Source organism: Dreissena polymorpha, chromosome 16 (assembly GCF_020536995.1).
Source record: "Dreissena polymorpha isolate Duluth1 chromosome 16, UMN_Dpol_1.0, whole genome shotgun sequence".
In the NCBI taxonomy this organism is placed as follows: domain Eukaryota; kingdom Metazoa; phylum Mollusca; class Bivalvia; order Myida; family Dreissenidae; genus Dreissena; species Dreissena polymorpha.
The window spans coordinates 24,220,151-24,236,170 of NC_068370.1; the positions used below are offsets into that span (position 1 = coordinate 24,220,151).

General features: G+C 33.7%; 1 protein-coding gene across 1 annotated transcript in view; it reads right to left on the reverse strand.

The window, feature by feature from the left end:
• The window catches only part of LOC127861999 (dystrobrevin beta-like), a 73,347-nt gene that overhangs the window by 45,753 nt on the left and 11,574 nt on the right, over positions 1-16,020 (reverse strand). The window contains exons 2-4 of the mRNA XM_052400846.1: positions 4,885-4,986; positions 2,693-2,773; positions 905-1,118 (exon numbers count right to left, since the gene is read on the reverse strand). Of these exons, the coding sequence (XP_052256806.1) occupies positions 905-1,118; positions 2,693-2,773; positions 4,885-4,986 (397 nt within the window). The remainder of the gene's footprint in view (positions 1-904; positions 1,119-2,692; positions 2,774-4,884; positions 4,987-16,020) is intronic.

Below are 16,020 nucleotides of genomic sequence, written 5' to 3' on the forward strand. Positions count from 1 at the left end.
AATAGTTAACATTTTACACGGACTATTTCACAAATTTATCAAATCGAATTTGTCCTAATTTTTGTCCACAAATTTGTAAAACAAGAATATCAATTAAATTGAAAGATCCTCCCTGAACATAAGAATTGTCAATGGATGGATGCTTTGATTGTAAGCATGGGAACATAAAACATGGGAATATAATAACCTCAAAGACAAACAGAGACAGAGCATGCATGGTTGGTTTGGAAACTGAGTTTAAAATGTCATTGAAATTCACAAATATTTTTTTATGCATCATTATTTTCTTCACTGACATGTTCTTGTAACACAATTTAAGTCTTTTTAGTTGTTTAAGAATAATATGCCTAAAAAGGTATTTATAAATGGAAAGGTACAATAGTATGCCAAGACCATGTACCAATCATCTTCTCATACTAGCATAATATTATATATGCAAAAAATAAAATTAATATAAAAGACATGTCACTTCTGTTTCAAAATTTCAAAGCAATTTTAGTGTCTTTCCCCTTCTTGCCAAGAATCTCTTTACCATATTTATGTTATCTGTGTTTTAAAATATATCTGACCAAATTAAACAATCCATAGTAAACATGACTGTTCATGTCACCATAGCAACCTTGAATGTATCAGTCATCATAGCAACCATGACTGTTCCTGTCATCATTGCAACCATGCTTGTATCTGTCACCAAAGCTAATACTTGACTGTTCCTGCCAACATAGCAACCATGACTGTACCAGTCACCATAGAAACCATGAATGTATCTGTCACCTGATAGCAACCAAGACTGTACGTTAAACGATAGCAACTATGATTAGTCCTTTCATACTAGCAACCATGACTGTAACTGTCAAAATAGTAACCATGACTGTACCTGTCACCTTAGCAACCATGAATGTACCTGTCATAAGCGCTGATCAGCCAGTTGAGCAGCATACCCGACGACATTTTCACATCCACCTGACGGGTGACTGGAACGCGTTTGTTGAGCTGGGAGAAAATGGACGACAGAATTGCCTCAACTCGTGACGTATTCAATTCTGTGTCGGCCTCTAGCGTGTTCAGACCATTTTCCCGAAAGCATTCAATGATGTTCCAGATGTCTACCATTTCCACTGAAAGTGTTTGCATGATTAAACAAGGTACATTAAAAGTACGGGTTCCACCATTTTGAACAACAAGAATATCAGTGAAACTGATGGATGCTCCCCGATGATGCCCTTTGTCAATCTATGTGTTGATAACCACCTAAAAAAATCTATTATTAGCCTCGGTGACCTTGACCTTGACCCCAGTGACCTCGTGAAAAGGTAGAGGTCCATGCAAGGTACGTACATGCCAAATATGAAAGAGATCAGTAAAGTATTGAAGGTGCTATGAGAAACTGTCAAAAAAGTGTGACGGACAAATCTATTATTAGCCTCGGTGACCTTGACCTTGACCCCAGTGACCTCAAACCTCATCAAAAGGTACAGGTCGAGGCAAGGTACGTACATGCCAAATATGAAAAAGATCGGTAAAGTATTGAAGGTGCTATGAGAAACTGTCAAAAAAGTGTGACGGAAAAATCTATTATTAGCCTCGGTGACCTTGACCTTGACCCCAGTGACCTCAAACCTCATCAAAAGGTAGAGGTCCATGCAAGGTACATACATGCCAAATATGAAAGAGATCGGTAAAGTATTGAAGGTGCTATGAGAAACTTCAAAAAAGTGTGACGAAAAAATCTATTATTAGCCTCGGTGACCTTGACCTCAGTGACCTCAAACCTCATCAAAAGGTAGAGGTCCATGCAAGGTACGTACATGCCAAATATGAAAGAGATCGATAAAGAAATGATGGTGCTATGCAGTGATTTTTTTTGCTAAAAATTACCGCCGATTTTCGGCTGCTTCCCAAATTAATGGCAAAAATCAATGTTTTTTCCCAAAAGGCTGACCAAAATTTCCCCAAAAAAGCTCAATTTCCAAAAAAAAAAAAAAAAAAAAAAAAAAAAAAGGGTCTTTTGCCTTGAACATGCACTTGTAAACAATTTTAATTCTGTTACTTATAATCATATTTTTAATGCTTAATTTTTCCCAATGTCATGGTTTATGGAGCTATTTTCCCCAATTTTATGGTTGATCGCGCTAATTTTCCCAATTCAAATGGCACATGCTGTAAGAAATAAAAGCAAAAAAAATCACTGCTATGAGAAACTGTTAAAAAAGTGTGACGGAAGGAAGGAACTACAAACTGGCAACTATATGCTCCACCGAATATATTTTGGGGAGCATAATAAAACAACATCGGGATTACTTCAATTGGGCAATGTTTAATAATTGATTATAAAATGTTGGTGTGAGATTTAAACATTTGAAAGAGAAAGCGGAGCGCATTCATAATCATAATGTACAAAATAAAACTTGAACATAAAATAATCTTCATATTACCAATTAACTAAGTAAGGCATGAACAAAACTTACTATAGAAATTACAATAAAATAATTCAAAACATAGGGAAAATAATTGTTAAACAATCTGCAAAAAAAGCTAAACAGTTCTCTCCATAGAATTGTTTATTGTTTCTCAGCCTTTCAATTGAAACAAAAAGATCATCTGCAACTTAAATCAGTTATTTATGTCCAGACACAATTTGTGCTTAAAAAGAGCAGCAAATGTTGCGTTGAGTGTGACACATATCACTCACAATTCGTCTTCTTCTGGATGTATCTCAGCTTGCAGGCAGTCCGATAGGTCGCAAAACGGATCACATCGAAATTCTGAGCTCCTGGAAATAGAAAATAATGTAGCCCTGCAAATTGAGAAGGCCAATTGTTTTGGGATTTTGTTGCCTATGTATCAAATTCTCCTAGTGAGCAAATAAACAGAAAAGTACAACAGCAAAGAATAAAAGAAGCATAGTGTTGTATAATACTATTGATAGACTATTATGTGCTTCTGATAGATTGTGTCTGTTGTTCTGATAGCTGCTTCTGTTTTTTAAACTAAGACTTAATTTTTTTCTACTGTTATACTGGTTGATAGCTACTCATGTTGGTTAAACAGTAAAACTGATACTTATTAAAGTATTATACGTTGATACCAACTCCTGTCTGTTATACTCATACACTGATACCAACTCATGTGTTTTATACAGATACACTGAAACCAACTCATATCTTTTATACGGATACACTGATAACTTTTCATTTCTTATACACTGATACCTATCCATGTTGTACTGATACACAACTCATGTTTGTTATACGAATACAATGATACCTACTTGTTTATACCAATACACTGATATCCTCGAATATCTGATTCACTGATGTTATACTGATACACCAATAAATACTGGTGTCTGTTATAAGTTGTCTGTTATACTGATACACCAATACATACTCATGTCTGTTATAAGTTGTCTGTTATACTGATACACCAATACATACTCATGTCTGTTATAAGTTGTCTATTATACTGATACACCAATACATACTCATGTCTGTTATAAGTTGTCTGTTATACTGATACAATGATACATACTCATGTCTGTTATAAGTTGTCTGTTATACTGATACACTTATACATACTGATGTCTGTTATAAGTTGTCTGTTATACTTTAATCACTGATACATATTGATGTCTGTTATAAGTTGCATGTTATACTGATACAATGATACATACTCATGTCTGTATAAGTTGTCTGTTATTCTGATACACCAATACATACTGATGTCTGTTATAAGTTATCTGTAATACTGATACACCAATACATACTCATGTCTGTTATACTAATACACTGATACATACTCATGTCTGTTATACTTATACACTGATACATACCCATGTCTGTTATACTGATACACCAATACATACTCATGAAGGTTATACTTATACACTGATACATACTCATGTCTGTTATAAGTTGTCTGTTATACTTTAATCACTGATACATACTGATGTCTGTTATAAGTTGTATGTTATACTGATACAATGATACATACTCATGTCTGTTATAAGTTGTCTGTTATACTGATACAATGATACATACTCATGTCTGTTATAAGTTGTCTGTTATTCTGATACACCAATCCATACTCATGTCTGTTATAAGTTGTCTGTTATACTTATACAATGATACATACTCATGTCTGTTATAAGTTGTCTGTTATACTGATACACCAATACATACTAATGTCTGTTATAAGTTGTCTGTTATACTGATACACTGATACATACTCATGTCTGTTATAAGTTGTCTGTTATTCTGATACACCAATACATACTGACGTCTGTTATAAGTTGTCTGTTATACTGATACACCAATACATACTCATGCCTGTTATAAGTTGTCTGTTATACTGATACACTGATACATACTTATGTCTGTTATAAGTTGTCTGTTATTCTGATACACCAATACATACTGATGTCTGTTATAAGTTGTCTGTTATACTGATACACCAATACATATTAATGTATGTTATATTGATACACTGATACATACTCATGTCTGTTATACTTATACACTGATACATACTCATGTCTGTTATACTGATACACTGATACATACTCATGTCCGTTATACTGATACACTGATACATACTCATGTCTGTTATACTTATACACGGAAACATTCTCATGTCTGTTATACTTATACACTGATACATACTCATGTCTGTTATACTTATACACTGATACATACTCATGTCTGTTATACTGATACATACTCATGTCTGTTATACTTATACACTGATACATACTCATGTCTGTTATACTTATACACTGATACATACTCATGTCTGTTATACTTATACACTGATACATACTCATGTCTGTTATACTTATACACTGATATATACTCATGTCTGTTATACTGATACACTGATACATACTCATGTCTGTTATAAGTTGTCTGTTTCCAATGAGTTGCTGCTGGGTCGGACTTATGTCTTCCAGCGCGGAATCCAAACCCTGGCCGGGGCTGATCACAAAACCTGAAAATAGCACATGAATTGCACATCTTAGGTATCAAGGTACTTGATCAAGTATACACAACAAACCAAAAGACAAAGCTCTGCAGTTATTTTCTGTGATTAGTTTTTCCATCAGAAGAGAAAATATATGAAATGAATAATTATTATTTTATTGTAATAAACAGTCAATTTTGCTGTACAGTTTTTGCTGATTCAGTGTTGTCGTAATAATGAGATTACAAATTAAGTTGTGAAAAAACAAACATTTCTAAGTTCTAATTGAAGTGATCAATTTATTAACAGCCTTCAATATTTGCTAGCAGATAAAACAACGAATATTTTCCACAATGAATTTGAACAGTGGCAATTCTCATTTTAAATGAAAGCCAAAGATTTTTTCTTTGGAAAATTATGATGTAATATGCATTATCTTAAAGTATTTTAACACTATCATTTTTAAATGTAGTATTGTCTTAAAGGTTAGAAAAAGTTCTGGTTATGACATAAAAATCCTGAAATTACAACAAACTTTTTACCACAATGTCACACAGTTTCCCACAGTGCATAATAAATCGTAACAAACAAGAAACATTAGTGTCTTATAACCTTTTTATAGATTATTTATGTCAAAATAGCTTTGTATTAACCACAATCATATTCGTTTTAAATTACAATTGGTTACAATAACTATATATTTTGGAAGGGAAAATCATAGCAATAAGCATCATAACATCATACTAAAAGCAAAATCATGAAAATAAACTATAAAATAAGCAAACAAAACAAAAATATCAAAGAAAATGTTTTCAAATACATTTTTGATTTTCTACAAGATGGTAACTAAACACTATAATGTATGTCAAAGTCTTTAATTATTAACTAAACCATGGTGCACTTCAAAATTAACAATATTTGGTTGTTTCAACAACACACTCTCAAGAGAACATTATGCCTGATGTTTTACATATTTATCATTAAACATACACAACAGATATATACACAACAGATATAACACCAAGCATACACAACAGATATAACACCAAGTATTGCTTTGTAAAATTAAAATGATGACATCATTTTGACAAATCATGATACTTTGTCGATATATTTGCTCCCAAAGATTTGTCACCCTACCTCGAAGGTCAAGGTAATTCTTAAGAGTCAAAGGTCAAATTTTGCCATAGCTCAGCTTGTCCAAACAGTTGTTTTTTTATTCATCAATCCGTTTTAAAATAGTCACTAAATAACCACAATGAGGTGATGACACGTCATGTGCAAAACCTGTCTCCCTATTTCTAAGAACAAGGTCTTAATATTTAAAGGTCGCAGGTCAAATTTGGCCATATTATAGCTTGTCAAGGCTTTAACTTTGTCATTCATCCCGCAATATTTAAATACATGCAGCTTATAACAAATGACCACCTTGTGGAGATTGATTGTCACATGCATGTATTTCACCAGAGAAAACAGGAAACCTGAAGTGACTTTACAGCAGACAGGGTAGTGGTGACCAGACAGCCCTGTTGCTGGGGCTGGGCTGTAGCTACGCTAGCTGTATATGGCATAATATCTCACCTACTACAAAAATGACCTTATTGGACTGGCTTAGAGCGGTCACCTGGCCATGGAGCATTTTCCATACACCCCGAGTAATTTCCATACCAACCAAGTAATCAAGTAGTCGGTGTAGATATAATCGTTACACCGTTAGTAACTGACGGTGTATGGGATATACAACCTCAGTAATTTAATACCTTTCTCGTATGTGTATATTCCATACACCGTCAGTTAATTACTAACGGTGCAACAAATAATACCTATTTTGCATTATGCCGGTAAAATTAAAGGAATGCTGAGGATAAAAAGAAAGATTGAGAGGAAATGACGAAAATTACTGAAAATATTGTATAAACATACAGGTTGGTGCTTAGCAATGATACATCTTTAAAAACTCAGTATAACTTGTGGTATAATGTTAAATAATACAGACCCCTCTTGAATAAAAGTATGATAACTCACAACAAAAAGACAATACAACACCATAGACAACCTTTCTCTAGCAGTTCTCGGTTGATGTTGTTGATCACGTTTGCAAACTTCTGCTGTGTGATAGCAAGGTTCTCGGTGTTCAACATTTTGATTTTCTCCAGTTGTTCTTTCTTACTGTCTTTATTCAAAATCTTTACCTACTTTGCACATGAGACATCATCGATCAGGGAGCAATTTATTGCTTTCTTACTTTTTTATTCAGTACTCCATTTTTTTTCAAACTGTAAGGCCAAAACATTATTAACCCATTGTATTGCAATGTAATTTCAAATGTCACACTTTAAAACAACCATTTGTACAATTTTAACACTTTCATCATAATAACAAAAATATTTCATTTATAATTATATGGTCACTGACTATTATGCCCAAAACGTAATAAAAGAATCATGAATCACTTTATTTTGTTTTAACACTCTCATCAATTTGCTATGACTTTCAAACACAATTGATTGAGTCTTTCAGAGACAAATACTGGCATATCCAGAAACATTGTAAATAATCAGCAGCGTAAGCTAGAACCACTCGTCAATATTTCCCGAAGGCTATATTCCACTAATAGGACAAATTACCAAGCGTTTTGCACCTGGCAAGACACTGAGGCAGATTATGCTTATATAGAGTCTGTATGGACTTTAGGAACACAATACGTTGTCAGTTTCACACTATAAGCATCATTACTGCATTTGACTTTCACGTAATTGGTTCCATAACATGCTGTCAGTGCTTGGCTGTATCCGCAGGCATTCAGAAATAAAACAACATACAATTACATGGGTATCATTACAACAGACATTGATTATAATATTGGCTACTTCAAAGGATCTACAGTCATCTAATTCACTTCAAAGGCATTCATTTCACATTAAACACTTAACCCCTCAGAAGCAAAGTGAAAATGGCTACATGCAACGTGCAGCATGAAACAAGAACAGCTTGCTAACTGCAGACTGATAAAAAGTTTATACTGTTTGCTGTTCATGCAGTATCTTAGGGTTTGAAAAGAAGAGTTTTAAAAACTGACATCTAGTAAGAAACCTTTAAAATTAGGGATGCAAGAGGTTGACCGGTTAACCGATTAACCTACCGAAACGACCAGTTAACCGGTTATATTTTCGGGAACAGGTTAACCTGGAAAAATGATTGTCAATGTGGAAAAATATTAGATTTTTTTTCCATGGAATAATTCGTACGATTTTATTTTTTTCGCGTGACATACTGCCAACTTGCGCTGGCGACTAGTTAGAACAACATGTCGCACCATCGACGGTAATAAAAAACGTGTCAACAGTCAAATTAATAAACGCAATTAATCAATACCTTTGTGATAACAATAGGGGGTACATTTTGATAAGTGACACTTTTTTGTTGTATTTTTTGACTCGCGAAAATTTAACTAGCGAACTGCGGGGAGTAGGAGCTACATGTTTTATCGAAGACGTAATTGACACCTTAATTGAACTATATAAAATCAGTTGAGACATTGAACGACTTATTTTGATGTTTTGTTAACCAATATCCAACACCAATTGCTCGCGAAAATACCGTGTTTATAAGTAACAATTGTATCACATATTGCATTCTTGGCTGTCCGGCTAGCGCAGTGGTTAGCACGCTCGCTTCTCACCTAGGCGACACGGGTTCGATTCCCGTTCCTGGCGCATGTGAGTTTGGTTGGTGGTCACCTAACGGACAGGTGGGGTTTCTTCCGGGTATTCCGGTTTCCCCCCACAGCACAAGACCACCTCAAAATAAAAAACCTTTCAGTTAAACAATAACTAGCTGGAAATTGCAGCTATCATTCAAAATTCGTCCCAACTTTCGTGAGTCTACAATCTGATTAGGAAGGAATGCTAGGACACACTCCGGGTCCTCACATAATGCAGCCTCAGGCGCGGAAGGACCTCATAAACATCGAAATACACACATATTGCATTTGTAGTTAAAATCTTGACGAGTTAACGTCGTTTTTGTTTATAAAAAATAATATCATTATGATAATTTCCAATGCAAGTTTTATTTAAGAAAGCAAATTATTTACTAATTAAATAATTAAACGTCAATTGAAAATAAAAATAAATTAAACTGTTAAATTTAGTATTTGTGTCATTGCTTAAAATGTGCGCTATGGTATGTTAACAAACATACGTAACTATCAGTATTTGAGATCATAATACTTTGGTACTTCACTATTAAATAAATGTACTGATTAATATATAAAATATTCAATTTACATTTGGTTCACAATTAATTTAATTTGCATTCGTGTCCTTTACTTTACCCATATTTTTTAATTGTACAATGAAATCAAACGATAATACTTCGGCTACAAACGCTAAAATGCAAACAACAAAATATGCAATTATAGAATAAGAAGAGATGTGGGTTCGTTGAACACACATGACCCACTTAACGTCGACTTGAAATAGAAAAAAATGTTTCTATATTAAGCCTATTTGAGTATCAAAAATTAAAACAGATTAAACAACGGAACTTACCATTTTTGTGAGCGATACAACGCGAGCGTTAAATAAGCGGCCCAACCAAAAATAAGTTAATAACACGTGAAAATGAACATCGTGTAGTTTTTTAATTTTTTACTCCTATGCATTTACGCAGGAAAAATAAATAAAACATATATCATACATTTACAAAATGATTAAAATAAATTGTATACTAAATTCTATTACGAAACTGGCATGTTATCAACGAAAGCAATTTGAAATTACTTTTCTTTCTACATAGCGGTTCCAGCGGTATGACATTTTTTAAGTACTCTCAATCATTTGAACTACATAAGGCGTTTCGGTTAACCAGTTCATAACCGGTTACGGAAAAAGGTTAACCGGTTAATGATTTTTGTAACCTTTTGCATCCCTATTTAAAATAATACAATTTTCTAACTGACTAAAACACGCAAAAATGCTTATTTGAGCATAAAAGGGTTCATAAACAGCTCACAAAATGCGTATTTGAGCATGAAAGAATTAATAAACAGTTCATTCAGTTATGCTGGGTTCTCAGTGTCGCAGGATCCATCATGAACATATGTATGTGGACGGCCTTATAATATTCTTGTGATTTCAGACTAAGGTTTGATGTAATGTGTCCATTCTTTATTTCATGCAGCTTTGAACTTAGTTAGTATCTGCCACTGGGCCCTCAATCTGTCAAATCTGTGGCCGAAATTCGGCCGCAGTCCCCCACCTGAAAAGTATACTTTTTTCCCCTTTTGGGGGGAAAAATTCCCCCTGTATTCTTTCTATAAAAAAAATAAAATAATTATAATTTTTTTTATAGAAAGATGTGTCTCATGATTATTATATCTCAATTCTATTTCAATTTAATCTTGTCAAACATACTAAATTATGAAAAAAGAAATTAATATAGTGCAAACATGTACAAATGTAATAATGAGAGAGTAAGTAAAAAATCCCCCAAAAAGGGAAACGCATCCAAAATTCCCCCCTCATGAGGGTAGTGACCCGCTTCCCCTAAAATGGCCCTGTCTGCTTATGATTTGACAACTACAGGGGACACAATCTGTCAATTGTTGACTTGACAACTACAGGGGACACAATCTGTCAATGGTTGATTTCATGATTTGACAACTACAGGGGACACAATCTGTCAATGGTCTCATCTCCAGTTTAGATTATGGTGCTTTTTTTCCGTTAAAAATCAGGTCCGGTATTCGGCCCCATTCCCTGTGGAAACAAGACATGTGCCCCCTATTGCGCCGCTTTGAAGCCATATATTTGACCATTGACCTTGAAGGATGACCTTGACCTTTCACCACTCAAAATGTGCAGCTCCATGAGATACACAAGCATGCCAAATATCAAGTTGATATCTTCAATATTGCAAAAGTCATGAGCAAGGTTAAAGTTTTGGGACACACACATACATTGAATGAACGAATTAATGAATGACAGACAGACTAACGGACAGGCGAAAAACAATAAACCCCCGATCATTCGATCCGGGGGTATAAAAAGTATATATTTTCCCAAATGGGATGTAAAAATTCCCAATTGAAGGTTTCCCCCCCCCCCCCAAAAGTTTGTTTTTTTAGGTTTCAACATTTTGTTCATCTTCCATCCAGCCATATAAGTTCAATCTTAGTAAAAATAATACTGAAAACACATTTTGAAACATTTTTAAGCATAACAGCAACAATACAATTTCCCCAATTTTAGTCAAAACACTGCGAATTTTCTCAATTCAAAGGGACCTGGGGCCATTCCCAAAAAAGGTGAAAAAAATACTTGGTTACATAAAGTTCTTTGTGATAGTTTAAATAGAGTCGCTGATTGGGTGTCCATCGATCAAGAAATACTTTCAGCATTTAGTTTATCTATCAAACTAAGCTTAAATATGCCCACACAAATTTTTACACAGTTTAAGGACGATTTGATTTACCAGTCAACTGTTGAAATTAGAGTAGGCAAGGTTTTATAACACTTTACCAATTTTAGATAAGTATTTTGATGCAATTGTAGTCTGTTAGAAATTTACCTTTATTTCAATACTTTTCTTACTAGATTCTAGTTTAAAAGGCTTAATTTCTGACCCTTAGATACTGATAAATGGCAAACAGCATAAAACCTGAACAGACTGCAAGTTACTCGCAGGCTTTTCAGGTTAAAAGGTAGTTGCAAAAGCCATTTTCACTTTGCTTCTTATGGGGGAAAGGGATAAAAACATATATAATTTAAGAACCATAATAAAGAAATGCTTTAAAAGATCTGGCTGGTTATCAAATCATCGATAAGTTTCGAGATGATCCAGTCATTGAAATTTAGATGTAAATCTACAAGCATGTCGGGCTAGTAATATGGGAATTTGAACTAGCCCGAGTCAGATTTTACTAGCCCAAACATTTTTGCTAAAAATGCAGATAAAGATAACATAAAACATCCAAAGAAGCATTCATTTATTCAATCTTTAGAACACAATACAACTCTCTTATTAATTTCATCCTCATCCAAGTCAGCTTCCTCTTCATCTGAGCCAGCCTCTTTCGGATCCTGAAATAAGAAGAAATCAATTTGACACACGGATTTCAATTTAATCACAATTATAAATATATACATTAAGTTTAGGTAAAAAATTAGCAGAAATGTATCCCATATATCCATGTGAAAGAGAGAGCAAACCTGAACCACCAGAAAATATATAAGCAATTTAGTGCCAGGTTATTCTACAAAAAGCTAGTTGACAACTGCGTCAATCACACTTACCTCAGATTCGCATTCCTCAACGACATACTTCAATGACAACTGTTCGGCCATTACTCTCTGTGTCCCGAACGAAATGCAAAACATTTATTTTACATAATAATAATCCGGGAACCACAAAACCATGCACTTTATGCGCAGTAATCCAATTATCGGCTGATTGCCCAGCACATGTGCGCAATGTGTTAAGACATAAGCGGCAGTTGATATAAGCGACTCAAAACTTCGTTTACAAATATTGAAAATGAAAGTGGAACTCGTTTTCTGTTTTCTGAATTGTACAAGCACATCGGGCTTGTAATATTGGATTTCCTACAAGCCCGAAAGAAAAAATACTAGTTTTTTGCTGTCGGACTAGTGCGAATTTCGACAACTGGATGATCTGTTTTATAATATTTTAGCAACAGAGCGGACATTGTTCTGCTGAATAAGCCTTAGGCATTCAATCAAGCTAAAATAAATAGGCTTAAACTATATTGGATGCTGCTTACCTGAGCCTACCCCATGCATGCTGCAGGAGTAATATTTCAAGCCCTGGTTTAAATGGGCAAATACAAAAAAAACTACAGCCGTAAATTTAATAACTTACATTGTATAATGCAGCAATTGTGTCATTATTACTAACATGAATAAATTATATCATATACATCATGAAACAGAGTTGAGAGCATAATTTTCAGTAAAGCAGTTACAGACGAACTATGACACTATTATCTATAACTGTGCTAATATTTTATTTATTTGCTCCCCAGTTGCCGGTGATATCAAAGAGCTTATTTCTCTCTGTCAGAAGAATATAAATTGTGCATGTTGTCAGCTAACCTCAATAAATAGATTACTGATTTCATTACATATCCCTAGAGAGAACTACCACTTTTCTCCATTAGGTAGATATTGGTTCCAAGTGACCCAGAAAACATAAAAGATCTGATTTTTCCCCTTTTCTCTGGCATACATGTATTTGAAATCAAAGGCAAGGCAAAACCCAAACATATACTTTTGTCATGAAAGTTTGACCTTAAATTATTTTTTTTATATCGATGGATGCATGAAAGTTTAAATTATATATATCATGTGCTTGCATTTTACAAAAGAACATTTAATAACACAACATTATTTATTGTTGTATCAGTCATTTCATTAAGCAATTTCAAGTGTGCACTGAAACAAAATATCCATCTAACAGAAAGCCAAAGAACTAGCCCTATTGAACAAGACTTTCTATGTTAGAGGGACTTGTTCACAGATTTGCATATTTGTGAAAATATCATACAATTAATTTACTAGCAAAACTGTAATATTATGGAATAGGTTTTAATAATTGCATTGTATCATAGCAAAGAAAAAAGTGCCTGCCTTTGGTATCAAACCCAGGACCACAGCTAGAAGCAAAGGTTAACTTACAACCACTTCACCACAGAGGCATTTGCATCAGAAATCTAATTAACATGCTATGTTGGTAAAAACATGATTTTGCTAAATTATCAATGAAAAGCTTTACAAACCCTTTAACATTTTCATTAGTTTGAGTGATGATTGTCAATACAAGATAATTCTAACAGTTATCATAATCATAGTCAGATAATTCTAACAGTTATCATAATCATAGTCAGATAATTCTAACAGTTATCATAATCATAGTCAGATAATTCTAACATTTATCATAATCATGGTCAGAAGTGTTGTTTTGTTGCTTGTTTGGATATAATGCACTATTTTTGAATTTATCACTTTTTTTTTCTGCACACGGTCATTTTGCCAAACTGTGACCGAGTCCTTTTAATACATTATATGGTTTAGTATGCACGTACATTTTTTATTCCAGATGGGTTAAAAAGTAACCTTTTAACCCTTTGCGTGCTGGGAAATTTGTTGTCTGCTAAAACGTCTTCTGCTGAATTTCTAAAATTAGCATTTTCTTCGTTTTTTTTCCAAAGAATACTATAAGAATAGCAAACAGTTTGGATCCTGATGAGACGCCACGTTCTGTGGCGTCTCATCTGGATCCAAACTGTTTTCAAAGGCCTTTAAAATTCTGTTCCAGCACTGAAAGGGTTAAATACTCATGTAGTAATGTGCCAGTCGAGTTTTACAGCCCTCAGTGGCACTATCATGTACTGTGTATGCTTCAATCTGCTATCAAGAAGATTGTCTAAATTTCTTTCTTGAACAACACAAAATCATGGGTACAACTTGGTAGGTAAGCTTTTCATGAGAAGAAACTCAAATTCAGCTGTTTTATGGGAAGATTTATCAGTTCAATTTGTTTTCTTACAGATTGGCTTGATAGCAGTAGGTAAATTTCATACATGAACAGCATGTGGCCAGGTAAACATTCTTGGTGTGTGTTTTTATATATGGGCCATGCTCTGTGAAAAGGGGCTTTAATTCATGTACGCAAAGTGTCGTCCCAGATTAGCCAGTGCAGTCTCCACAGGCTAATCAGGGATAACACTGGGCTTTTATGATATTTTTCGTTTAAGGAAAGTATCGTCTTACCAAAATCAAGTTTAGGCGGATAGTGTCGTCCCTCAGACTGCACAGGCTAATCTGGGATGACACTTTACATAGATGCATTAAACACTAGCTACAAACAAAACTTTTAATATCTAGCTACAAACAAAACTTTTAATATCTAGCTACAAACAAAACTTTTAATATCTAGCTACAAACAAAACTTTTAATATCTAGCTACAAACAAAACTTTTTAATATCTAGCTACAAACAAAACTTTTAATATCTAGCTACAAACAAAACTTTTAATATCTAGCTACAAACAAAACTTTTAATATCTAGCTACAAACAAAACTTTTAATATCCAGTCACTAACATGACTCAGACAAAATCAGTTTTCTTACATGCACTTCAATGTAAATTCGCTTACCAATATTTCCTATAATACATGTATAACCTATAATAACTGGGACTAACAGGCAATACAGCAGGATTTTACCTTTTATTAACAAGGTTAATACAATTTTAGAACAATTCTATACAGATTTACCCCACAATGTATATACTAATGTTATCATGACTCACATACTACGAGAAGTACTTACATTTGGAAATTGTTCTTCATTTAGATTTATACATAAACTGAATTGTTTTGGAAAAAAAAGCATTCAATCTCAAGTAAACATGTATGCATTTTACTGTAAAACATGTAAACATGCATGAAAAAAACAACGAAATATAAATAGGAAAGAAATGCATGAGTCATCGTGTGAAATAAAAAGCAAAATATGTAAAGATAGAAATTACGCTATCGGAGTCAAGAAGTGTCATACTTGTTTCTCTTGATATTTTCGTGTTTCTATCTTATTGTTATGTTAACACGTGTGATCTTCAAATGAGCCAGCAGGAGTTTGTGGTATAATAAATAATTATTAGAGCAGAATTTGATTCTTTGTTACATATTTAGCACTAAACTAGTACTTGTCACATTATGTAGCAATTAAGCAGAAACAATATGAAATATTGGACCCAAATTTGTATTCTGAGGTTCGTATTCTGAGAAAATATTATATACAAAAGTCAACATGTACCAAATATTCAACTTTTGGGCATTGCAATCTCAGAGAAAAATCATTTTAAATGTATTTTGATATATAATGTACATGTATGTCACTAATAATAATTTGACCTCCCAAGAGTGGCCAGTTATGACCACATAAGGGTCATGTTTCTTTAAAACTAAGTAAAGACAAATATATAGTGTTGAAATGTATGTATAATACACCTAAATGTCGTATGTATATTTTTGCTT